At 38.3% G+C, this 27,611-nt stretch overlaps 1 protein-coding gene across 2 annotated transcripts in view; it reads left to right on the top strand.

Annotated features, from left to right (window-relative positions):
• Positions 1-27,611, top strand: part of LOC129925251 (uncharacterized) — an 84,065-nt gene that overhangs the window by 41,259 nt on the left and 15,195 nt on the right. Inside the window, exon 1 of one of the 2 annotated variants that reach the window (XM_056024635.1) lies at positions 3,649-3,793. The exons of the other annotated variant lie outside the window; for it this stretch is intronic. Within the exon in view, the coding sequence (XP_055880610.1) occupies positions 3,719-3,793 (75 nt within the window). The 5' untranslated portion in view covers positions 3,649-3,718. Of the gene's footprint in view, positions 1-3,648; positions 3,794-27,611 lie in introns of those variants that run through there. 2 annotated transcript variants of the gene reach the window in all.

Raw genomic sequence — 27,611 nt, 5'->3', positions numbered from 1 at the left:
TTATCTAATGTCTCTCTAGTAGCTGCAACGACTGGTATCTAATGTCTCTCTACTAGCTGCAAGGACTGGTCTCTAATGTCTCTCTACTAGCTGCTACGACTGGTATCTAATGTCTCTCTAGTAGCTGCAACGACTGGTATCTAATGTCTCTCTACTAGCTGCAAGGACTGGTCTCTAATGTCTCTCTAGTAGCTGCAAGGACTGGTCTCTAATGTCTCTCTACTAGCTGCAACGACTGGTATCTAATGTCTCTCTACTAGCTGCAACGACTGGTATCTAATGTCTCTCTACTAGCTGCAAGGACTGGTATCTAATGTCTCTCTAGTAGCTGCAAGGACTGGTATCTAATGTCTCTCTACTAGCTGCAACGACTGGTATCTAATGTCTCTCTACTAGCTGCAACGACTGGTATCTAATGTCTCTCTACTAGCTGCAACGACTGGTATCTAATGTCTCTCTACTAGCTGCAACGACTGGTATCTAATGTCTCTCTACTAGCTGCAACGACTGGTATCTAATGTCTCTCTACTAGCTGCAACGACTGGTATCTAATGTCTCTCTACTAGCTGCAACGACTGGTATCTAATGTCTCTCTAGTAGCTGCAACGACTGGTATCTAATGTCTCTCTACTAGCTGCAAGGACTGGTATCTAATGTCTCTCTGCTAGCTGCAACGACTGGTATCTAATGTCTCTCTACTAGCTGCAACGACTGGTATCTAATGTCTCTCTGCTAGCTGCAACGACTGGTCTCTAATGTCTCTCTTCTAGCTGCAACGACTGGTATCTAATGTCTCTCTACTAGCTGCAACGACTGGTATCTAATGTCTCTCTACTAGCTGCAACGACTGGTATCTAATGTCTCTCTACTAGCTGCAAGGACTGGTATCTAATGTCTCTCTACTAGCTGCAACGACTGGTATCTAATGTCTCTCTGCTAGCTGCAAGGACTGGTATCTAATGTCTCTCTACTAGCTGCAAGGACTGGTATCTAATGTCTCTCTACTAGCTGCAACGACTGGTATCTAATGTCTCTCTAGTAGCTGCAACGACTGGTATCTAATGTCTCTCTACTAGCTGCAAGGACTGGTCTCTAATGTCTCTCTACTAGCTGCAACGACTGGTATCTAATGTCTCTCTACTAGCTGCAACGACTGGTATCTAATGTCTCTCTACTAGCTGCAACGACTGGTATCTAATGTCTCTCTACTAGCTGCAACAACTGGTATCTAATGTCTCTCTAGTAGCTGCAACGACTGGTATCTAATGTCTCTCTACTAGCTGCAAGGACTGGTCTCTAATGTCTCTCTACTAGCTGCAACGACTGGTATCTAATGTCTCTCTAGTAGCTGCAACGACTGGTATCTAATGTCTCTCTACTAGCTGCAAGGACTGGTCTCTAATGTCTCTCTACTAGCTGCAACGACTGGTATCTAATGTCTCTCTAGTAGCTGCAACGACTGGTATCTAATGTCTCTCTACTAGCTGCAACGACTGGTATCTAATGTCTCTCTGCTAGCTGCAACGACTGGTATCTAATGTCTCTCTACTAGCTGCAACGACTGGTATCTAATGTCTCTCTGCTAGCTGCAACGACTGGTCTCTAATGTCTCTCTACTAGCTGCAACGACTGGTATCTAATGTCTCTCTACTAGCTGCAACGACTGGTATCTAATGTCTCTCTACTAGCTGCAACGACTGGTATCTAATGTCTCTCTACTAGCTGCAAGGACTGGTATCTAATGTCTCTCTACTAGCTGCAACGACTGGTCTCTAATGTCTCTCTACTAGCTGCAACGACTGGTATCTAATGTCTCTCTACTAGCTGCAACGACTGGTATCTAATGTCTCTCTACTAGCTGCAACGACTGGTATCTAATGTCTCTCTACTAGCTGCAAGGACTGGTATCTAATGTCTCTCTACTAGCTGCAACGACTGGTATCTAATGTCTCTCTAGTAGCTGCAAGGACTGGTATCTAATGTCTCTCTACTAGCTGCAAGGACTGGTATCTAATGTCTCTCTACTAGCTGCAACGACTGGTATCTAATGTCTCTCTAGTAGCTGCAACGACTGGTATCTAATGTCTCTCTAGTAGCTGCAACGACTGGTCTCTAATGTCTCTTTACTAGCTGCAACGACTGGTCTCTAATGTCTCTCTACTAGCTGCAACGACTGGTATCTAATGTCTCTCTACTAGCTGCAATGACTGGTATCTAATGTCTCTCTACTAGCTGCAACGACTGGTCTCTAATGTCTCTCTACTAGCTGCAAGGACTGGTCTATAATGTCTCTCTACTAGCTGCAAGGACTGGTATCTAATGTCTCTCTACTAGCTGCAAGGACTGGTATCTAATGTCTCTCTACTAGCTGCAACGACTGGTATCTAATGTCTCTCTACTAGCTGCAACGACTGGTATCTAATGTCTCTCTACTAGCTGCAACGACTGGTATCTAATGTCTCTCTACTAGCTGCAACGACTGGTATCTAATGTCTCTCTACTAGCTGCAACGACTGGTATCTAATGTCTCTCTACTAGCTGCAAGGACTGGTATCTAATGTCTCTCTACTAGCTGCAACGACTGGTATCTAATGTCTCTCTACTAGCTGCAACGACTGGTATCTAATGTCTCTCTACTAGCTGCAAGGACTGGTATCTAATGTCTCTCTGCTAGCTGCAAGGACTGGTATCTAATGTCTCTCTACTAGCTGCAAGGACTGGTATCTAATGTCTCTCTACTAGCTGCAAGGACTGGTATCTAATGTCTCTCTACTAGCTGCAACGACTGGTATCTAATGTCTCTCTACTAGCTGCAACGACTGGTATCTAATGTCTCTCTAGTAGCTGCAACGACTGGTATCTAATGTCTCTCTACTAGCTGCAACGACTGGTATCTAATGTCTCTCTACTAGCTGCAACGACTGGTATCTAATGTCTCTCTACTAGCTGCAACGACTGGTATCTAATGTCTCTCTACTAGCTGCAAGGACTGGTATCTAGAAAGACTCTAGAAAGAACCTCTTCTAGGATTCAAAAGACTTACCTCAAGACCGAATGTAACTGTTGTGTGTGCATCTGAAAAGTGCGATCTAAAACATGCCATGGTTTATTAAAACTTCTGTACATCGGATACACCTCAAAACTTGATATTTCAGGACTGGCCGCCATGTTGGAACATCTCAAAAAAAATGTCCAAAAACTAATGAAAAAATATTAAAATATGGGCGTGATCATGCGTTAATACAACAAAGTATTTTTTATTGAATCCTTAAAATATTTCCTAAATATTGTGGAACAAAATATTTATTGGCGTTGCTCAGAGGTAAAAAAAGATTTTTTTTTGCAATATGTGTGTGTGTGTAGGTGTGTGTGTGTATACAAGAGTAACTCCGAATGAAATGTGTTAATATGAACATCTGCTAGAATCAATTTTAATTTTTCCTCACATTTCTGAAACTTAATTCATTTCCGATGTCATGTAAAGAGACATAATTGTGTGAACATTCTAGAATGAAGTTGTTAAATGTATGGACTGCAACAAAACTTCCCCCCCCCCTCTCTCTCCCAAACACCCTCTATTGTGTCCAACCTGGCGAAATCTAAATATAGTTTCCACCATCACGGCATCAGAAAATATTAAAGGGAAATAACAATATTCGATTAAGCAGTTTTATTTGTTTTCCAAGATAGAGTGATCTCTCTTGGGTCTATTCTCCTGATGTTTTATGTGTTACTAAGCTTTCAATTAACTACAAACATACAAAAACCAAATTATTGTAGTGGATTTCACAAGGTAGGTGCCGCTATGGTGTTCAATTGGCCCCAACCCAATCCCACGATCATGGGGTTCATTAGGAAGGAATATAAGTAGATACCATTTGTTTTAAATCTATATTAAGGCTTGTCTATGAGTCCGAAGATCAGTGAGGAATGCGGCATTTCCCTTGGCTGCGCAGCCTCACCTGTGACCTACATATTTTGACACATACATAGCAAGCATAACCATTGTCCGCAGGTAAACGATTTAGATTTTCTATTCGCCATCTGCGTCTGTCCTCAGCAGCGGACACTGGCGGATCCAGAGGGCGGTAGGGGCGATCGCCACCCAACCCCCCCCCCCCCCTGGCCGTCACTCCCGAAGGGGGATGCGGTCGAATTTGAGTATGGAATTGACACAATTTGTATACAAATTTATTACTTATGTTAATAATATATACTAATATTTCAACCTATTTTTAGATTATTTCGCCCCCCCCTCTAGTATGTTGGCCGATATGGTGGGGTCGGGGGGGGGGGATGGCATAAATCCATCCCCCCCCCCCCATAAGCTTTCTAGTGTGGGGCGGTTCAATTTATTTATAGAATTCACAGCTTGCTATCAGAATAAATTAAATATCTATATGATTAAAACTTGTTATTGGTATTTTAATTCCCCTGTTGGCCTATGGGGGGGGGGGGGGCGGTCATACTTTTATGTTACAGTTTGTGAACACAATTAGTTGAATTAATATATAAATTTTATATTATGTCGCACCCCTTCTGGTGTTTTGGTCGATTCAGTAGGGTAAAAGGGGGGGGGGGGCGATTGTATGTAATACCCTCCCCACACCTATTTTTATGGAGAAATCATAGTATTTGAACAAAATTAGTCGAATATCTATAAAATATAAACTACGTATTGATATGTGAACCCATTTGTATATTATGTCGCACACACACTCTAATCTCAAACTTAATGATTAGTAAATATAAAATGAAAAAGGGTTGTACCAGGTGGGAGGGGCGGTACATGCAATCACCTTCCCCCCATCGGACAAACCAATACTTTTTCTTTTTGTATTATAGTTAGGAAATTACAAAATAAAAAAATCTGTCACTAATATAATTTATACATACTATGAATACAATTCTTATATCGAGTCAACCCACCTCTATTCTCTAATGCCAAATGCAATCATTAGCAGAAATTATAAAAAGGAGCGAGGATTAATCATCTTCATTCTACCGCCCCGCCCCTTTCCAGACAGAGTTTATGTAATTTCACATGAATTTATCTTAATTATTTTAAGAAAGACTGCTTTGAAAAAGTTATAATTCAAACGAAATGTTTCAGTCTAAGAGTCACGAGTAAGTTCTAAACCCAGATCATCTTTTTCTACTCGCCTTTTTAACCTTTACTCAATCTGATATTTTTCTAGTTAAATAAATTTGGGACTATGACTCACAATTTATGCTTGAATTTTACTGAATATTATTTATCAAATAATTTTTTTTCGGCGGCAATCCTCAAAGCCTTAATCTAAATATGTGGGGTATCTTATCTTTTCAAGGAACAAATCGGTTTTATTTGCAATGTATTAAGGGCCTATAAATGTATATTAGAATATTTTTCAACATTATTCAAAAGGTCCTTTATAATAGGATGAATAATGAGCTTTAGGTCAGGAGAATGCGTTACTGCAGTGAAGAATGCAAGAAAACGCTTTTGGCGTCGGGGTTTCGCCCCGATCCTCACTGATAAATAATGATCTGTAGATGTCAGGAGAATGCGTTACTGCAGTGAAGAATGCAAGAAAACGCTTTTGGCGTCGGGGTTTCGCCCCGATCCTCACTGATAAATAATGATCTGTAGATGTCAGGGGATGAAATTTTACTGGGTGTTAGGGTTAGGAAAAAAATCGCCCTCCCTACTCCAAAGTTCTGGATGTCTAGTGGCAGCGGATTTTCTTTTGGTCTCAAATGTGTATCCCGCGGCCTTTGTGAGTGACCTCCAGCTGTCTCGTTCTGATGCCGCATGCAACCAGGTGCTCTCTTCTATGTCAGTTAATGCAAGTTAGCGCCTAAGCTGGTCTTTGAAGCGTTTCCGTGGGGCGTCTCTTTTACGTCGACCACCCTTTAGCTCACCAAAAAAGACTGCCTTACGCGATACGTACCCTGCCCAGCGTAGCTGTCGGACCATAAGAGGTCCCTCTATACAGTCCATACCGGCGTTCGTAGGACATCGCTGTTTGTAGTGCGGTCTTGCCACCGTATATCCATGATGGAGCGCAAGCATCTTTGGTGAAAGCGTAAAAGTAGTCTTAGTTGCTTTCTGTATAGTGTCCATGTCTCAGATCCATATAGAAGGGTTGAGAGAACCACCGCCTGGTAAACATTGATTTTTGTAGGCAGGCGGAGCGATTTATTCCGCCAAACTCTCGCTTGAAGGCGTCCAAAAGCGCTACTGGCCCTGGCCAGACGGTCAACTTCCCTTGAAAGTGAGGCTTCATTTGACACCATACTACCTAGATATGTGAAGCGGTCTACCATGTTAAGAGGCTAACCGTTTACGCTTTTCCTTGGGGCTGAGTAGGTTTCATTGGGGTGACTTCTGGAACATGATTTCTGTTTTCCTGAGGTTTATAGATAAACCGAAAGAGGCGGCAGCGTATGAAAATTCGTTGACCGCGTTCTGGAGATCATGTTCATTGTGAGCTAGCAGGGCGCAATCATCAGCGTAGTGAAGCCCCGTCATGTTCATCTTCTTTGTTTGTGTATGGGATAGTAGTAATATCAAGTAAAGCATAGGCCTATGTATGTATGTATATCAGAAATAGAAATCAAAACCGTTGGACCAATCTTGATAAAACTTGTCATAAATGTTGACAGGTTACTAATTGAAACAGTAACGTATGTAAAGTAGCCCTAAAACAAACTTAAGACCCTCGAAAAAAAAAAGTTGCCCAACCCTATGAAAGTATTACTATTTCATGGATCTAGGCCATATAGCCATGTAAACATGAGACATGGCGGAAAAGTCACGCAAACGCAGAGCGAAGGCTCCATGTAGATCTTTGCAAAGATAGTTTTTTACTTTGACACATTACTTAAAAAATTAGCCTTCAAATTTGTGTCTCAAAAGTATTTTTACTTAAATTCGATCCTTATATCTGCAAATTTAGACGTCTAGACGTACAGCCCATTCATCGCGGTCTTCTTTCATTAGACAAGACCGAAAGGTTACGCATGCGTAGAATTTTAAATCTCTCGAAGCCTACATCTAGATCTAATTAAAGTCTAAGATGATAGAGCTACTCTTCGCAAAGATAGTTATATACTTTAACACATGCACATACTAAATATAGTCCATTCATTTCATATTTTAATCAAATCAACCTTCAAATTTGTTTTTCTAAAGCATTTTTACATACATTCGTTCACTAGAGCTGCGACTTAGCCCAATAGCTCGATATCGCGCGCATCTTACATTAGTCATTAGACACTACCGAAAGGTCACGCATGCGCCGTACAGAAAACTTATAAAATTCATAATTAGGTCGATTACCTATTTTTAGCTCCATTCATAATAATTTATATTCACGCATTCGCTTTAATTCTAACATTATTATTTTGTTAAATTGTTTCTAATACACTATACCAGTGACTATATCAGTATAACGCTAGTCAACCCGCGGGAAGTAAGTAATACATGGCTAGTCTACCAGAAATTTTAATGTATGAATCTGAAACTGCGCATTAGATCTGCACTGCAATTAATTTACATTGGAGAGAAAAAAAGGATCTTTGTGGCTCTAAAAAAAAATGACTAGTTTATCATCAAGTCATGGAAGAATTAGACCAAATTTTAAAAATGTTTGTGGCTGTAAAAAAAAATGACTAGTTTATCATCAAGTCATGGAAGAATCAGACCAAATAAAAAAAGAATCTTTGTGGCTCTAAAAAAAATGACTAGTTTATCATCAAGTCATGGAAGAATTAGACCAGTCATGAGAAGGTAATCAATGGGACCAAGGGAAACGTCTTAGAATAGTACTTAATACTCAAGAAAATGACAAAGAAACTCATACGTCACGTGACCACCTCCCATCCCGCCTTCTTTCAACTCATCTCGTTTCCTATCTACTCCCTCTGTCTGTCTGTCTGTCTGGTACAACTTTTGAACACGTTATTTCTTCCACTGCCCCATTCTTGGATCAAGTTAAAAATATGCATTGTTTCTAACAAATCCTAAGTCATCTAAAAAAACAATTAACCAATTAGTTAATAGATACCTGATCATCAAATAAATGTAAACATCTGACCACCACAAATATCTGACTACCACAATCATACACATCTGATTACAAAAATATTCACATCTGGGCACCATACTTATGCAAAGCTGACTCCACACCTACACACTGACCCCCCACATCTAACCACATCTTGAATAAAATATGTTTATTAGCTACTACTATGTGAGACTTGGTTAAAAAGTACTTTCAAATATCTTCTGTTTAGAGTTGATAGGGTTTAGTTTTGTCCTATTCTAGTAAATCCAAGTTTCTACATTGTCAGCAAAACCTGGCCACTCGTTGGTTTAATATGTAGAACGTCATTCTTTTGAGAAAAAAAAACAACAGTCTGAGTTTATTGTCCCTGGTGACAGGCGCACTCCAAGTTCATCTCGTCAACAGAATGTATTGTCTAAGTCGTGTACATTCCAAGCTCATTTAGTCAACAGCATGGCTAGTGTTGTCTTGTACACTCCAAGTTCATCTCGTCAACAGAATGTATTGTCTAAGTCGTGTACATTCCAAGTTCATCTAGTCAACAGCATGGCTAGTGTTGTCTTGTACAATCCAAGCTAATCTAGTCAACAGCATGGCTAGTGTTGTCTTTTACAATCCAAGCTCATCTAGTCAACAGCATGGCTAGTGTTGTCTTGTACAATCCAAGCTCATCTAGTCAACAGCATGGCTAGTGTTGTCTTGTACAATCCAAGCTAATCTAGTCAACAGCATGGCTAGTGTTGTCTTGTACAATCCAAGCTCATCTAGTCAACAGCATGGCTAGTGTTGTCTTGTACAATCCAAGCTCATCTAGTCAACAGCATGGCTAGTGTTGTCTTGTACAATCCAAGCTCATCTAGTCAACAGCATGGCTAGTGTTGTCTTGTACAATCCAAGCTCATTTAGTCAACAGCATGGCTAGTGTTGTCTTGTACAATCCAAGCTCATCTAGTCAACAGCATGGCTAGTGTTGTCTTGTACAATCCAAGCTCATTTAGTCAACAGAATGTATTGTCTAAGTCGTGTACATTCCAAGCTCATTTAGTTAACAGAATCTATTGTCTAAGTCGTGTAGGCCTACATTCCAAGCTTATTTAGTGAACAGCATGGCTAGTGTTGTCTTATCACCTCAAGATCATTAAGTCAACATTATGTATTGTCTAAGTCAACCCAGACAAGTGCATAATCTTTGTGAAGAAAAAAATAATAAAAAATAATCAAATAGATCACTGACTTAATTTCAATTAACCCTACTTCTGACACCAAAAAATGTCCTATATGTATTTAAATGCATGACATTGGGTTCATGTTTCGAAATATATTTGTAGTTTTCGTCAGAATGGGTGGCTGTACATCTTCACTAAGTAAAATTAAATTTAAGTATATTAAATATATATATATATATATATATATATATATATATATATATATATATATATATATATATATATATATATATATATATATATATATATATATATATTGTTGCGAATCTCGCTATCCAGGCTCTCTGCAAACTGCACCAGACAGCACCAACTTAAAGAACTTGACAACTCTGGGCTTCAAAATAACGTAATAGTTTAATGTCAATAAATAACAGCCAATACTGTACAATTGTCAGCACGTAACACAAGACTGTACAAATATCTCTCCGTCGTATCAACTCTTGCACTGGTCTCTCTCTGTCTCGCCTCGGACTTGTACTGAGCCGTTGTAACGAACTGTAGATCGGGAAGTTGTGACTGACTCGTCTCTGATACCTTCGCTCTTTATATAGGGTCCCTACTGGCCTTCTAGAACCGGACAGAATGTCGCTCGACCATTCTGGGTGTCAGATGACTACAACCCTCGTGACGCTCCTGAGCTCTGTTCACGGCGTCGATCCTTCCCGAACCATCATGTTGATACTCGTCTCGGACGATCGTCGTAACTCGTCACGGTTGAACGCTCGTCTAGCGCTGGCCTGGGGCGATTTGCGTCGGCTGACTACACACACACCACTACCCCCATCTGTGCCTTCACCAGGTTTATAACAATATATATATCTATATTATAAAGTAGAATGTGAGGGGTATGTATGTATGTATGTATGTTACTTATAGACATCAAAACCGCTTGACCAATCTTGATAAAACTAGGCAGGAATGTTCCTTGGGTACCAACTTAGACCGTAGTGTATGTATTGTAGCCCTAAAACAAACTTAAGACCCTCAAAAAAAATAAAGTTGTCCGACTCTATTACAGCTATAGTATTTTATGGATCTAGGCCATGTCTACAATGTTGACATGAGAAAAGATATAAAGGATTTAGACCTAGATCTAATTTTAAGAAATACCCTTTGCGCAGATAGTTTTTTACTTTGACACATGAAAATACAAAAGAAGATCCATTGATTTCATTATATAATAAAATTAACCTTCAATTTTGTGTTTCAAAAGCATTTTTTACATTAATTAGTTCCTTATATCTGTGATTACAGATTTCCTGACGAACATTCTTTCATTAGACAATTCCGTAATGAATCGCGTACTAAATATTAATTCGTTTAATTGTTTACTTTATAATCCCATCCCTAGATCTAAAACTCTAATTCAACTCTAAGATGATAAAACTTCTCTTCGCACAGATAGTTTTATACTTTAACACATAAACATATTAATTAAAGTCCATTCATTTCATATTTTGATCAAATAAACATTCAAATTTGGTTTTCTAAAGCTACATTCACCTACGAAAGCTGCGAAGCCGAGTTGAGATAGGCCTAGATCTATATTCATTCATGAATCGCGTACTAAATATAATTTCGTTTAATTGTTCACTTTATAATCCCATTCATTTAACAAAATTTAACATTTCTTTTCGTTTGTAATAGATATGAATTTATCGGCTTCTGGTAATCCCATTTTCGCAAACCTAATTTTATTTTCGTAGCGAAAGAGAAAAAACTTGAAAGGATCATTAGTTAAGTTTAACATACATCTAAATCCAATCCACTAGATTAGTAAACACAAACTTAGACCCGAAGGCCGCGGGTAAAGTCTGTCGAACATCCTTTCATTAGACATTACCAAATGGTTACACATTAACAGTGATTAACACATCTCTCTACTGAGTCTATTCCTAGGCCTAGGTCTAAAACTCTTATTGAACTCTAAGATAATAAAACTTCTTTTCGCAAAGATAGTTTTATGCTTTAACACATAAACATACTAATTATTGTCCACTCATTTCATATTTTAATCAAATTAACATTCAAATTTGTTTTTCTAAAGCATTTTTAATACATTCGTTCGCTGTTCGCTAAATAAAGCTGCGTAGCCGTGTTGAGATAGGCCTATATTCATTCATGAAAAAAGGTCACGCATGCGCAACACAGAATGAACTCTATAAAAGGCAACTAGATTAGTGTAGATTTAGATCTATGTCTACCTCAAGATCTACTCTATACTTTAACACATGAACATACAAAATTAAGTCTATTCATCTCAATTTTTAATCAAATATATGTAGGCTTACAAGCAAATGTTTTAATTTGGAAAAATGGATTTAAGCCTATTAGCTATTCTGATTTGATAGCTTCATTCACACTATTTTTACATCGACACATTCGCTTTACTTATTACATTATTATTTCGTTTAATTGTTTACAAAACACTCTCATTGACTATATCGACAGTAATGCGCAAATAAAGACCCGCGGGTCGCGGGTAAAATATGTCTAGTATATATATATATATATCATATAACTTAAGTCACAAGCTCTTATGACATGTTAACACTTCATAGAAATATATTCCATCATTACTCAATGAAAATGTTACTTATAGATTGACTAAACACGGATGTTGTGAGTTAAGCTCTTTAAATATGGATATTGTGAATTTACACTTTATAACTTGTGGCACCAATTTTGATATGGTGAAATCTATGATATCAAACTGAACTCTTGCAGACTAAACTAGTGTTCTTAACAAGTAAACAATTTAAGTCAACTAGACTAGTTCAACTAGTTCAATGAACGAAACCAGTCAACTAATACAATCAACTATTTCAGTCAACTAGTTCAGTAACTAACCCAGAGTCAACTAATATAGAGAGAGACATCTTGTTTAGTTATCTAAACAAGTCAACTTTTTCAGTCAACTAGTTCAGTTAACCAGGCCAGTCAACTAAACCAGTCAATTAAACCAATCAACTAGTTCAGTCATTTATACTAGTAAGCTATTTCAGTCAACTAAATCAGTGTTTCCCAAAAAGGGGTACGGCTTACCCACAGGAATACGGGAAGAGTTTGAAGGGGGTACGCTTTGAGCATAGTTGAACTAGGATGATTTTTTGAATCATTTCATGTATAAATTAGAATACATAGCATACGTTTTAAAAATTAGAATACATAGCATACGTTTTATAAATTAGAATACATAGCGTACGTTTTAAACCCTGTTTATTTTCAGTTTGTACAAACTCACATACGGCGCTATTTGACATTGGAAAACACATTTCTACATTGATCAGGAACTGGATAGGGATGTTACAACTTCTTTTTACTAAAAAAAAAAAAACAACTCACTAATTGAATACATAATTGTTATGTAGTTATTATTATTTTGTGTATGTAGGCCTAAAAACAAATAAAATAAATATGGATTGTTATAAAAATAATTACTTTGGGGGTGGGGGGGGGGCAAAGGGTACTCATCGTTACGAACCATCTAGAAGGGGTACACATTGGTCGAAAGTTTGGGAATCACTGAACTAAACCATTCCACTAGTTCAGTCAACTAAACCAGTCAAATTTGTTGTTAACTAAACTAGTAAACTAGTTCAGTTAACTTAGCCAATCAACTAATTCTGTCAATTAGATAGTCAATTAAACTAATTAACAAGTTGAGTCTACTAAACCAGTCAACTAGTCAGCTAATATTATACATTGGACTTTGATGATATAATCTTGACTCGGTGCCTTTTTGGTTGCGGATTCTCCAATCAGTAGTGCGTACATTTCGTCAAAACTACCCAGTGGTCAATTCCAGGTCATATTTTGTTCGGACGTCATCGGACGCTGCCACCTAAAGTCTAGTCGGTCAGTTTGGTTGTAGGCTATGGACACTGTCATTGTCCAGTCACGTTTCAACCAAGTTGTCTGAGTTGATGTTGTGTTGACAAATAGGAGCAAAGACACAACATTCTTTTTTTAACGACAAATAGCTAATACATAACATTTACTGTTGGAGTTTTACTATAAATAGTAAATACATAACATTCACTGTTGTAGTTTTACTATAAATAGTAAATACATAACATTCACTATTAGAGTTTTACTATAAATAGCAAAGACATAACATTCACTGTTAGAGTTTTACTATAAATAGTAAATACAAAACATTCACTGTTGGATTTTTACTATAAATAGTAAATACATAACATTCATTATTAGAGTTTTACTATAAATAGTAAATACATAACATTCACTCTTGGAGTTTTACTATAAATAGCAAAGACATAGTATTCACTGTTAGACTTTGTAACGATAAATTGCTAATACATAACATTCACTGTTGGAGTTTTACTATAAATAATAAATACATAACATTCACTGTTGGAGTTTTACTATAAATAGTAAATACATAACATTCATTGTTGGAGTTTTACTATAAATAGTAGATACATAACATTCACTGTTGGAGTTTTACTATAAATAGTAAATACATAAAATTCACTGTTGGAGTTTTACTATAAATAGCAAAGACATAGTATTCACTGTTAGACTTTTTAACGATAAATTGCTAATACATAGCATTCACTGTTGGAGTTTTACTATAAATAGTAAATACATAACAATCACTGTTAGAGTTTTACTATAAATAGTAAATACATAACATTCACTGTTAGAGTTTTACTATAAATAGTAAATACATAACATTCATTGTTGGAGTTTTACTATAAATAGTAGATACATAACATTCACTGTTGGAGTTTTACTATAAATAGTACATACATAACATTCACTGTTAGAGTTTTACTATAAATAGCAAAGACATAGCATTCACTGTTAGACTTTTTAACGATAAATAGATAATACATAACATTCACTGTGAAAGTATTTGATAAAGGCTTGAGATTCACTGTGAAAGTATTTGATAAAGGCTTGAGATTCACTGTTAGATTTGAACTATTTCTACTCCCATCCTGCCACAGATAATGTTTAACTGAACCAAATCTAAACTTGACGTTCTGGGTGTCTCTTATATTCTCCAAACTCAGTATCTATCTCAAGAACATTTTTGTTGCTACGTGTGAGGTGAAAAACTAATTAAATAGTTGTCATTATGTTGGTCAACGTGACAAGATTGCTTACTTAATTAGCGTGATGAATGTGATGACCTTGTGACATTTAGTCTGTCATGAGTTTGTAAATGTCACCTGAACAATTCTTTCAGCCTGTCACAATACTGACTGATCATGTCCAACTAACACATTTATTTGTACCCTATTTGTTTCCATATGAATCTTTTTTATTATTATAACTATTCCTCTTATCAGCTTGCAAACTCTTCATGGGTTCAAGAACCTGGACATAGTTCTATGAAACGGCTGCAACGATTTTCCTAGAAATTTTACAGTTTGCTGTATATCTTTGGGGAAAATATATATTATCTAATTAAACACAGTGAATGCTCTGGTTTGACCGTTTTAATTTGTCAAAATATAATCATCAATACATTTAATTTGCTCTATTTTGAACAGCTTCTAGTGGCTCTGCCTGCATGTAGTTAGTAAAGAGTTAAATAAAGAGACGTTTATGAAGAGTTTGCGCAACAACTTCTGTAGAAATCATGAGCTGCACTGCTAGATCTAATGTGTGACATGATACCTATGTATATAAGTGTTATGAACATAAAGATAAGAGAGTCGAGAACCATGTCTGTATAGTATGGCTTTAATACACTGTATGACTACACAACACACATTTCGTGAACACATTCTCGATGACGAGTTACAAGCACATGTAAACATAAGAACGACAACCGATACAGAATATAATTTTTATAACATTCACCCCCGGTGCAAATTATGCTAACTAGTATTATAAGCAATGAAAGAATTAAGTAAGTGTAGAATAATAATAGAGATTCAAGTAAACAAACAATGTAGAATAGCATGACATAATGTAACATGTTGATATAACATGGTAAATCAAATAGCTTATTAAAATATATCATGATAGATCAAATATCACATTAAAGTCAAGTCAACAAAACCAAATGAAAGTAGTAAAATAAACAAAAAAAGAATTCTAGTAAGCTGATGAGCTTTTACACTTTGTAGTTGGGCCTAGTTCTCCTTACTCTAAGATTGTATGTTTGTGTAGTTTCATCTGCTTGAGTTTCGGACGGTCTGGCTATGTCTTCGGTGGTGCTGGTGGTTTCTTAAGGCATGATAGAGTCAGTCGGTTGATTCCTGGGAAGTGAGCTTTGGATGGGGCAGCCAATATCAAGCTCTGTTCTACTCTGATTCTCTTTGGACGGGGCAGCCAATATCAAGCTCTGTTCTACTCTGATTCTCTTTGGACGGGGCAGCCAATATCAAGCTCTGTTCTACTCTGATTCTCTTTGGACGGGGCAGCCAATATCAAGCTCTGTTCTACTCTGATTCTCTTTGGACGGGGCAGCCAATATCAAGCTCTGTTCTACTCTGATTCTCTTTGGACGGGGCAGCCAATATCAAGCTCTGTTCTACTCTGATTCTCTTTGGACGGGGCAGCCAATATCAAGCTCTGTTCTACTCTGATTCTCTTTGGACGGGGCAGCCAATATCAAGCTCTGTTCTACTCTGATTCTCTTTGGACGGGGCAGCCAATATCAAGCTCTGTTCTACTCTGATTCTCTTTGGACGGGGCAGCCAATATCAAGCTCTGTTCTACTCATTTTCTATAACTTTTTGTTCCTCCCTAACATTCGTAATGAGACTGTTCCCTCTCGGCCGTTTGGAAGCACATGTAAACATAAGAACGACAACCGATACAGAATATAATTTTCATAACAAAATACTTATACAATTTATTAATACACAATATCAATTCTGTTTCTCTAACAAAATCAAAAGTTCTAGTCTAGACTATTGTTTATTAATGCTTCCAAGTCTATAGTGTAAGCACTAGCTAATCCATGTGGGAGGTGAGAGAAATCACACAATTTGTGTTCAAAACTATTTTCTGATCGTATAAATCGATTCTAATTATGTATATTGTAACCAATTTTTATATCATGTCGCTTCCCCCCTTACCGATTCCGTGGTGTGGAGGCGCGATAGCATCTACGAGGCGGTTTAATTTGCGTGCAAAAGTTTGTGAACAAAGTGATTCAAATATCTGTAGAATATAACTGTAGAATATAACTGTAGAATATAACTGTAGAATATAACTGTAGAATATAACTGTAGAACAGGGGTCTCAAACACGTGGCCAGCGGGCCACATGAAACAATTTTGAGTGGCCCGCGGCCACATCCGTGAATTCGAAAAAATTAGATAAAATTTACAATGACCACATATAAGCCGTAAAATGATTTACATCTGCACAAATCATTAAATGAGGTGTGTCTACTGCAAGCGAAGATTCTGTGAAGGCAAGCTTTTTTTGTTAGCGAAATGATAGCAAAGTCATCACGACCATTCACTGAAGGTCAGTTTGTAAAAGAGTGTATGCTACAGGCGTGTGAAATTATCTGCCCCGAGAAAAAGAAACTCTTCGAAGGCATAAGTTTGTCTGCGAACACAGTTGCAAGCAGGATCACCGAGTCAGCGACAAATGTTCAATAGCAACTGATTGCCGCTGCAAAAGACTTTGTAGCATATTCCATTGCACTGAACGAGTCTACTGGCGTAACAGACACCGCATACTGTGCTGTATTCATTCATGGGGTCGACGAAAACTTGAACATTGTTGAAGAGCTATTGGACTTACTAGCCATGAAAGGAACGACGAATGGACCCGACGTGTTTCAAGAACTGGAAGCTTGTATTGACAGGTGTGTGGGCTACAGTGGGAAAAACTTTTTCAGTGGCTACGGACGGTGCACTAGCAATGTGTTCAGAGAAGGTTGGTGTTGTTGAATTAATGGTAGAGAAACGGAATCAGCTCAGCTTGGCGGGACATTTTGCAGCCATACACTGCAGTCTGCACCAAGAAGCACTCTGTGGCAAAAGTCTATTAATGAAGAACGTGAAGGATGTTGTCGTGAAGACGGTGAACTTCATACCTGCACGGGGTCTCAACCACAGACAGTTTGTGTCATTTCTAGCTGATTTAGAAACGGAAGTCAGATGGTTGAGTCGTGGAAAAGTGCTGCAGAGATTTTTTGAACTGAGACGGGAAATAGCAGCTCAGCTCAGTGACCCAATGTTTTGTCGGATCTTTCTTACTGACATCACGCAACATCTCAATGCACTCAATTCACAACTACAGGGCACAAAGCAGCTTATTACCGTGATGTTTGACAGCATCAAATCATTCAGATGCAAGCTGACTTTGTGGGTCACTCAGCTAGCAGATGGAAACCTGGCTCATTTGATTTTCTACAGATCATTAAGGTTGAACCACAGCGCCTGAAAGACTACGTAGACATCCTCTCCAGACTACTGGAAGATTTTGAACACCGCTTTCAGCAATTCACTGCTCTCGAAACACAGTTTTTCCTTGTTGCCACTCCGTTCGCAGTTAACGTGAAAACGTTTCAGAGGAAGTCCAGATGGAACTACTGGACCTGCAGTGTGACACTGTTCAGAAGCAAAAATACGCTGATGTTGGTGTTCCAGATTTCTACCAGTTTCTTCCCAGAGAGAAGTTTCCAAACTTATTCTGCACAGATGCTAGAATTCTAGAGATGTTTGGGAAGACGTGCGTTTGCGAACAGTTTTTTTTTTCAGAATGAAGATTAACAAAACAACATTACGATCAAGACTGACTGATGAACATCTGAGAGCAACCTTGCGGCTTGCTACTACATGCGACTTCAGGCCTAACGTCGATGGTCTGGTCTCTGCCAAACACTCTCAGTTGAGTGGAAAGAAACATGAGTGACGAGCCATCTGCAGTAGGCCTAGAAATTTATTTTTTTTAATTTTCTGAAGAACTACAGTTTCTGCTTTTTTATTAGTGACAGAGACAACGTCAACTTATTTTAGTAAACTAAATTGCCTGTGCATGTAATAAACTACACTAAATGTAATTAATTATTATAAAAATTTTATTTTAGCATTTTACTGCAGTGACAGTAGTGTACGTAAAAAAAAATTCTCTTTTTGTGGTGTGGCCCGCTGAATGGTTGTTACTTTCCACTGTGGCCCACATGCTGATATGAGTTTGAGACCCCTGCTGTAGAATATATTTGATGGGGAGCGGACGTATTTTAGTTGAGAAGTTACACAATCTGTGTCAAAACAACTGTCACTACTATAAATTATATAAGCTATCTAATACATTTTATATCAAGTCCCCTCGCTAATGACAAAGGCAATCATTAGTACTAAATATAAATTAGAAATGGGACACGTACCGGGAAAAAATATTTTCATTCCACCACCCCTTCCTCCTCTTTCCCACCGTCAGTTTTTTTTTTTTTTCAATTTTTTATTTTCTGACAAGAATTTGTTGCAATTATTTCCAGAAAGACTTTGTAATGGAAACTTTAGAATTCATAAGAAACTTGAAAATATAATTAGAACCAATGAGAAGAGTATTGAGCCCAAACACTTTTGTTCTAGTGGTCAAGTCACAAGCTTTTCACAATATGACATTTCTCTAATGTAGAAATAACTTTGGGTCTAGAACTCATTTTCAATTCATGTTTAGACTGCTTAAACTACACCGAATTATTATGAATAGGCCGAGTTCATTTTGACTACCTGCCGATGATTCAGAAACACTGCTTAAAATTTGTATTTATTTATTTATTTATACTAGTCGACCGGCGGCGTAGCATACGCCGCTATTTTGCAGGGCGGCCACCGCAACCTATGCGACCGCAGGGGGCCCCGCACTTTCATAGGACCCGCTCTAATTCAAGGTGTAAACCGTATTATAACTTAAAACAGATTTCCCGCGTCCTCCTGTCGATTTACCAGGAGCTCCTGGAAATCTCCCGAAATTACAAAATATACGAAAAAATCATTAAAATATTCGGAAATATATAGACAAAAATTGTCATTTTGGGGTGTCATTCAATATGGAAAACGCCAATCCTACGCGCGAAATATAAAAACGGCATTATGCATTAGCCGTAATTGTGTAATCTGGTGAAAGAAGCTTCTCGCGCCTCAAACTAATGAAGTATTACTTGAGGTCAACAATTCTCAAAGATAGATTGAAACATTTGGTAATTCTTGCTATTATGCGTGATCTATTTAGGAAACAGAATTATTATGATATACTGTATGACTTTGCTACAAGCAAGGCTCGTAAAGTAATTCTGTACGTAGTAAAGAATTAATAAAATGCATAAACGAATTTATTTTCTAATACAAACTCTTCAATTTCACTTATTATCCGCTTCCCTACCCAAACTTGGCCCCGCGAAATCCGGTCCGGCCCTGCTATTTAGTAAATTACTTAGATTAGTTCCTAGTCCGAACCTCCCGCTGGACAAAGGGGGATGGGAGCGGGCAGAGTTTGATACATTTAAATGACTGTCAAGCGCGCAGCCAGTCATCCATAATGTGAATACTACTCTTGTTTTCTCGTGGACTATCCGCAGAAATAAGAGAGTAATTTTTCCTTTACTTCTTGTTTGACCTGTTGAGGGAAGAAGAGAATTAAATATACTAGTCGACCGGCGGCATAGCGTACGCCGCTTTTTAGCAGGGCCGGTCTTAGGCCACTGCAACCTATGTGACCGAAGGATCAGCACTTTCATGGAACCCGCACTAATTCAAGGTGTATAAATTATTAAATTAAACCATTTTATAACTTAAAAAAGATTTCCCGCGCACTCCTGTCAATTTACCAGGAGCTTCTGGAAATCTCCCGAAATTGCAAAATATACGAAAAAGTCCTTAAATACGGAAATACATAGAAAAAAATTGTCAATTTGGGGTGTCATTCAATATGGAAAACGTCAATCCTACGTGCTATTCATAAAAACGGCATTATGCATTAGCCGTAATTTTGTAAACAGGTGAAAGAAGCTTCTCGCGCCTCAAACTAATGAAGAATTACTTGAGGTCAACAATTCTCAAAGATAGATTGAAACATTTGGTAATTCTTGCTATTGAGCGGGATCTATTTGGGAAATAGAATTATTATGATATACTGTATGACTTTGCTACACGCAAGGCTCGTAAAGTAATTCTGTACGTAGTAAAGAATGAATAAAATGCATAGACGAATTTATTTTCTAATACAAACTCTTAAATTTGACTTATTGTCCGCTTCCCTACCCAAACTTGGCCCCGCGAAATCCGTTTCGAATAGGGCCCCACAATGCTTAAGTCCGGCCCTGCTATTTGGTGTTTATAAAATGTTTTACATGTTTCGGATGTTCCTTCAGAGTTGACGATAGTTTACTTCCTAGTCCAAACCTCCCGCATGGGATGAGAGCGGGCAGGGTTTGACCGTCCAGCGCGCAGCCATCCGTAGCGAGCTGTGAAAACGTGTTCTCCCCCCCCCCCCCCACCTTCTTGTTTTTTTTTTTCGTGGGTGACTATCCGCAGAAATAAAAGAGTGATCTTTCCTTTACTTCTTGTTTGATCTGTTTAGGGAAGAAGAGAATTATATATATATATATGGATAGATAGATGTTTGTTTGTTTAAATATAAGGTTAGAGTTTACATGAAGTTAGGGTTCGGAACCCCTCCCCCTGGATCTGCTAGTGACTCTGAGTACATACATGGGCGTAACCAGGACTTTGTTCAACATATTTTTAGCAGTATAGCTAACAGTGCGAAATATGTTCAACATTACAATAACTTGCTACATATGTTGAACATTACAACTAACATGCTACATATGTTCAACATTACGTATAAATATGCTACATATGTTCAACATTACGGATAACAGTGCTACATATGTTGAACACTACAACTAACTTAGTCCATATGTTCAACATTACAGCTAGCAGTGCTAATGTGTACGAGGAAGTTGATACAAATGTGTGAAGGATTTCTTGAATGTGATTGTTCTTTTCTTTTCAATTTCCGTGAAGTTACAAAGAGAGATTGTGTCTTTGACTACCCCATCCCTTCCCTTTTCCCAAGGCTGGCCAGTAGCAGGCGATGTCACTTAAAAAATGGGAACAATTGATGGAAAAATCTGGAAGCCATTTTGACGAACGAATGAAAAGTGTCAAGTGTTGTCAAACGACAGATAAGAGGCGACAACTCTCTGTAGACGATAAACAGGATTTAAAAAATTGCATTAGAACAAGACAAAAGAACGATTACTCTATCCAATGAGTTTGTTTGTCATGGCAGAAATACAAAAAATTAGCATTCATTTTGTGTATGTGTTGTTGTTTTTAGCGACCATCGCAATGAAAAGCCGCTATTAGTATTGTTTTGCATGTCTGTCCGTCTGTCGCATTTAAATTTCGAAAACTTAAAATCAACATTTTCAGTACCAAGCTAAATATAGGTACAAAGGTTACGGTATGTTTATCCAATAGGAGGCGCTAGCCCAAGTTGTTTTGGTGTTTTTTCAAATTAAATCCGCTGTTATTTGTTTGTTTGTTTGTTTTTTCATTCAAATCATTGGTCTCCTTCAGTCCGTCACAGAGTAGTACCCCCTCTCTCCACACAGCAGTTCCCCCTCACTTCACACAGCAGTTCCCCCTCCCTTTACACAGTAGTTTCCCCTCCCTCCACACAGCAGTTCCTCTCCCTTCACACTACAGTTTCCCCTTCACTCAGTAGTTCCTCCTCTCTCAAAACAGCAGTTTCCCTCTCTTCACACATCAGTTCCCCCTCCCTCCACACAGAAGTTCCCCTCTATTCACACAGCAGTTCCCACTACTTCACACAGAAGTTCCTCCTCCCTCAAAACAGCAGTTTCCCTTTCTTCACACATCAGTTCCCCCTCCCTCCACACAGAAGTTCCCCTCTATTCACACAGCAGTTCCCACTACTTCACACAGAAGTTCCTCCTCCCTCAAAACAGCAGTTTCCCTTTCTTCACACATCAGTTCCCCCTCCCTCCACACAGAAGTTCCCCTCTATTCACACAGCAGTTCCCACTACTTCACACAGAAGTTCCTCCTCCCTCAAAACAGCAGTTTCCCTTTCTTCACACATCAGTTCCCCCTCCCTCCACACAGAAGTTCCCCTCTATTCACACAGCAGTTCCCACTACTTCACACAGAAGTTCCTCCTCCCTCAAAACAGCAGTTTCCCTTTCTTCACACAGCAGTTGTCCCTCCTTCCACACAGAAGTTCCCCTCTATTCACACAGCAGTTCCCACTACTTCACACAGAAGTTCCTCCTCCCTCAAAACAGCAGTTTCCCTTTCTTCACACAGCAGTTGTCCCTCCCTCCACACAGAAGTTCCCCTCTATTCACACAGCAGTTCCCACTACTTCACACAGAAGTTCCTCCTCCCTCAAAACAGCAGTTTCCCTTTCTTCACACATCAGTTCCCCCTCCCTCCACACAGAAGTTCCCCTCTATTCACACAGCAGTTCCCACTACTTTACACAGAAGTTCCTCCTCCCTCAAAACAGCAGTTTCCCTTTCTTCACACAGCAGTTCCCCCTCCCTCCACACAGAAGTTCCCCTCTATTCACACAGCAGTTGCCACTACTTCACACAGAAGTTCCTCCTACCTCAGCAGTTTCCCTTTCTTCACACATCAGTTCACCCTCCCTCCACACAGAAGTTCCCCTCTATTCACACAGCAGTTGTCCCTCCTTCCACACAGAAGTTCCCCTCTATTCACACAGCAGTTGTCCCTCCTTCCACACAGAAGTTCCCCTCTATTCACACAGCAGTTGTCCCTCCTTCCACACAGAAGTTCCCCTCTATTCACACAGCAGTTGTCCCTCCTTCCACACAGCTGTTGGGTCCAAAGGAACGATACAGACTGAGGTCGGAGATTTTCATACATGGCGGAATAACAATGCATTTGGTGTATCTGGTGTACAAAATAGAGGAAGCTAGAGCTGTTGGTTGGTTGGTTGGTTTGTTGGTTGGTTGGTTGGTTGGTTTGTTTGTTGGTTGGTTTGTTGGTTGGTTGGTTGGTTGGTTTGTTGGTTGGTTGGTTGGTTGGTTGGTTGGTTAGTTGGTTGGTTGGTTGGTTGGTTGGTTGGTTGGTTTGTTGGTTGGTTGGTTGGTTGGTTGTTTGGTTGGTTGGTTGGTTGGTTTTTTATTTCCTTTTATCAGTTTGCAAACTGATGGAAAGTAAAATATTTCAGGAAAAACCTAGTCACGGATCTCGAAAACGGCTTTCACGATTTTCCTAGAAATTTGACAGTTTGACCTTCATAATTTTTCAAAATATTTTCTACTAGTCTACCGGCGGCGTAGCATACGGCCTTAGGCCACTGCAACCTATGCGACCGCAGTGGGACCCGCACTTTCATGGGACCCGCGCTAATTCAAGGTGTATAAACTATTACATTAAACCATTTCATAACTTAAAAGACATTTCCCGCGGCCGCGTGATTTACCAGGAGCTCCTGGAAATCTCCTGAAATTGTAAAATCTTTAGAAAATTCATACAAATCTCCTGAAATATATAGACAAAAATTGTCATTTTGGGGTCTCATTCTATATGGAAAACGACATTATCCCGTAATTTTGGAATCTGGTGAAAGAGGCTTCTCGCGCCTCAAACTAATGAAGAATTACTTGAGGTCAACAATTCTCGAAGATAGATTGAAGCCTTTGGTAATTCTTGCTATTAAGCATGATCTATGTAGGAAATTTTTATGATATATTGTATGACTTTGCTACATGCATGGCTCGTAAAGTAATTCTGTACGTAGTAAAGAATGAATATAAATGCAAAGACGAATGTATTTTCTAATATAAAATCTTAATTTTCACTTATAATCCATATCCCTACCCAAACTTGGCACCGCGAATTCCGTTTCGCATAGGGCCCCACAATGGTTAAGTCCGGCCCTGCTATTTAGTGACTGGCGAATACAGAGTAGATTACTTGTTCTACCCCCCCCCCTCTCTTTTTTCGCCGCTAAATTTACGTGAGGTAGAAATTAAAAAAAAAGAATGATCTTCCTTGGTCACAACGGTCCGGCCCTGCTATTTTGTGACGGGTGAATACTACTTGTTCTCCCCCCCCCCCTTCATTTGTTTTCTTAGGGTAACTCTAGTTCCTCCGACTTGCAGAAATAAAAGAGTTATCTTTCCTTTACTTCTCTTGCATGTCCAAACTCCTGAGCCATGAAGATAAATTATATATATATATATATATATATATATATATATATATATATATATATATATATATATATATAGATAGATAGATAGATAGATAGATAGATAGATTATTAAACATATTGTTAAAACTTATGTACAAATTCTTGGGTGTACGATCTACTCGCAAGTTTTTAAAAAGCGTTTACACAGGGTGCGTCAAAAAAATGTATACACACTTTGAACTATCATAGACGATGTATGTCTCGTTCTACAATGCTAAATTTCTGGACATGGAAAGCTTAATGTCCAATAGGAAAAATAAATCCGACCAAATTATGCCACACATAAATCCCGGTTCACGTCTCACCCTCTCCTGAACCCATTCACAAAATTCTAACCTTCAATCTGGATCGTCGTCACTTAGCTGTTGCACCAGCCTTGGAGTGTACACACGAAACTTGCCTTTCCTCACAATGCGTAGCACACTACTAGCACTTACATCACTCTCACGTGACGCTTGCCTTGACGAGTTTTGAGGTGAACGCTGAAACAGTTCCAAGACCGCAGTTGTGGACTCATCACTTGTAGCTGTACGAGGTCGCCATGATCAACCTTAATGCACATCACACACTGTTCCATGAATTTCAAATTTGTCTCGTAGACGTGTAATTGTTAACCTTGAAGGTGGTTCTGTACCATTCTCACGTCTCCACTGTCTTCGTACCGCAGCAACATTCTCAAACTTCCAGTACCACTTAATTATCTGCTTCCGCTCTTCAAAACTCAAACGCAGGTCCGCCATGTTGCAATTACTGATGCTGAAGGCCACCAGTTTAAACATTACTCACATTAATTTTTCCAATTTGACATTAAGCTTTTCATGTCCAGAAATTTAGCATTGTAGAACCGGAAATAAATTCTCTATGACAGTTTTAAGTGTGTAGGCATTTTTTGACGCACCTTGTATTTTTTTAGGAAAACATAAACATTTGACACACATTGCATTCACCACGTTTACACATTGGACAAAAATATTTAATAGACAGCTCGTATAAATGATTACTGAGCAAGTTACCGACAGGTTTCATTAATTTGTTCATGGAGACAGGAGCTCCTGCCTTGAGTCATCGCAGACAATTATTTATGTGTGGAGAAAGATCGGATTGTGGTTATTCGGAGTTAAAAATTCATAGATTCCACTCCTGATATTTTCATGATTTTTTAACCTAAAGTTCTGCAAAGTTTGTCATATAACTTCGATAAACGAAAAGATTAGTTTCATTACTATTGGTGTTTATGTTAGTAACTGTTTAAACACAATTTAAATTTGCATTGCTTATCAAACAACGGGCCCACAAGAGCCCGCTTCCAGTTAGTATGAATTATAAAACTCATCAGCATCAACCCAAGTTGTACAACTCATCAGCATTGTAAAAAAGTTCCCCTTTCCCCACGTGGGTGTCATGCGGCCAGCACAACGACCAACTGCCTTTACTTTTCCCCAACTTATGTCAGGTAACCATTAGAGCTGGGTGTACTCAGAGGCCCCCGAAGATCCCGAAATTGAAATTCCCAGTCTTCACCAAAATTCGAACCCCGGTCTCCGGTTCGGAAGCCAAGCGCTTTACCGCTTAGCCACCGCGCCTCCTTCATCAACATTGACCAAGTTATAAAACTCATCAACATTGACCAAGTTATAAAACCATCAGCATTGACCAAGTTACAAAACTCATCAGCATTGACCAAGTTATAAAACTCATCAGCATTGACCAAGTTATAAAACTCATCAGCATTGACCAAGTTATAAAACTCATCAGCATTGACCAAGTTATAAAACTCATCAGCATTGACCAAGTTATAAAACTCATCAGCATTGACCAAGTTATAAAACTCATCAGCATTGACCAAGTTATAAAACTCATCAGCATTGACCAAGTTATAAAACTCATCAGCATTGACCAAGTTATAAAACTCATCAGCATTGACCAAGTTATAAAACTCATCAGCATTGACCAAGTTATAAAACTCATCAGCATTGACCAAGTTATAAAACTCATCAGCATTGACCAAGTTATAAAACTCATCAGCATTGACCAAGTTATAAAACTCATCAGCATTGACCAATTTATAAAACTCATCAGCATTGACCAAGTTATAAAACTCATCAACATTGACCAAGTTATAAAACTCATCAGCATTGACCCAAGTTGAGTGTTGAAGCGCTTGGCTTCCGAACCCTGGGTCCTGGGTTCGAATCTTGTTAGGACCAAAAGATAACAGAAAGAAAAAAACAAGATAGAAAGAACAAGGATAATCCTTGAAAACAATTCCAGATGAAAATCTGTTCAGGTACATAAATATTTTCAAACTAAACACCAGAACCAGACATAATGAAATGCATCCTGGGACATGGCTGTAGCATTGTTTGTTTTCAGCATTAGGGATTTCAAAACGGGTTCAAAGCCTCAGGATTGATTCAATACTTCATGCAAATATTTTCTAACCCTCAGGATTGATTCAATACTTTATGCAAATATTTTCTAACCCTCAGGATTGATTCAATACTTCATGCAAATATTTTCTAACCCTCAGGATTGATTCAATACTTCATGCAAATATTTTCTAACCCTCAGGATTGATTCAATACTTCATGCAAATATTTTCTAACCCTCAGGATTGATTCAATACTTCATGCAAATATTTTCTAACCCTCAGGATTGATTCAATACTTCATGCAAATATTTTCTAACCCTCAGGATTGATTCAATACTTCATGCAAATATTTTCTAACCCTCAGGATTGATTCAATACTTTATGCAAATATTTTCTAACCCTCAGGATTGATTCAATACTTCATGCAAATATTTTCTAACCCTCAGGATTGATTCAATACTTCATGCAAATATTTTCTAACCCTCAGGATTGATTCAATACTTCATGCAAATATTTTCTAACCCTCAGGATTGATTCAATACTTCAAATAGCCAAAATGTAGCTTTTTTTTTTTTGTCTTTTAAAAGACTATCGTTGTATAGTTGTTCATTCTTAACATTTCAACCATTATAAGTCCAATTTTTAGCTCGAGAAGATGGTATTGTAGTTTATAAGTGAACTTTCCTCTAGATCTATACAGGTGTCATGATTTACTTGGTATGCAAGTATATGGATATAAATTATGTCATATACATT

This window comes from Biomphalaria glabrata, chromosome 3, assembly GCF_947242115.1.
Source record: "Biomphalaria glabrata chromosome 3, xgBioGlab47.1, whole genome shotgun sequence".
NCBI lineage: Eukaryota > Metazoa > Mollusca > Gastropoda > Planorbidae > Biomphalaria > Biomphalaria glabrata.
This window is presented reverse-complemented; position numbering and strand designations above follow the sequence as displayed.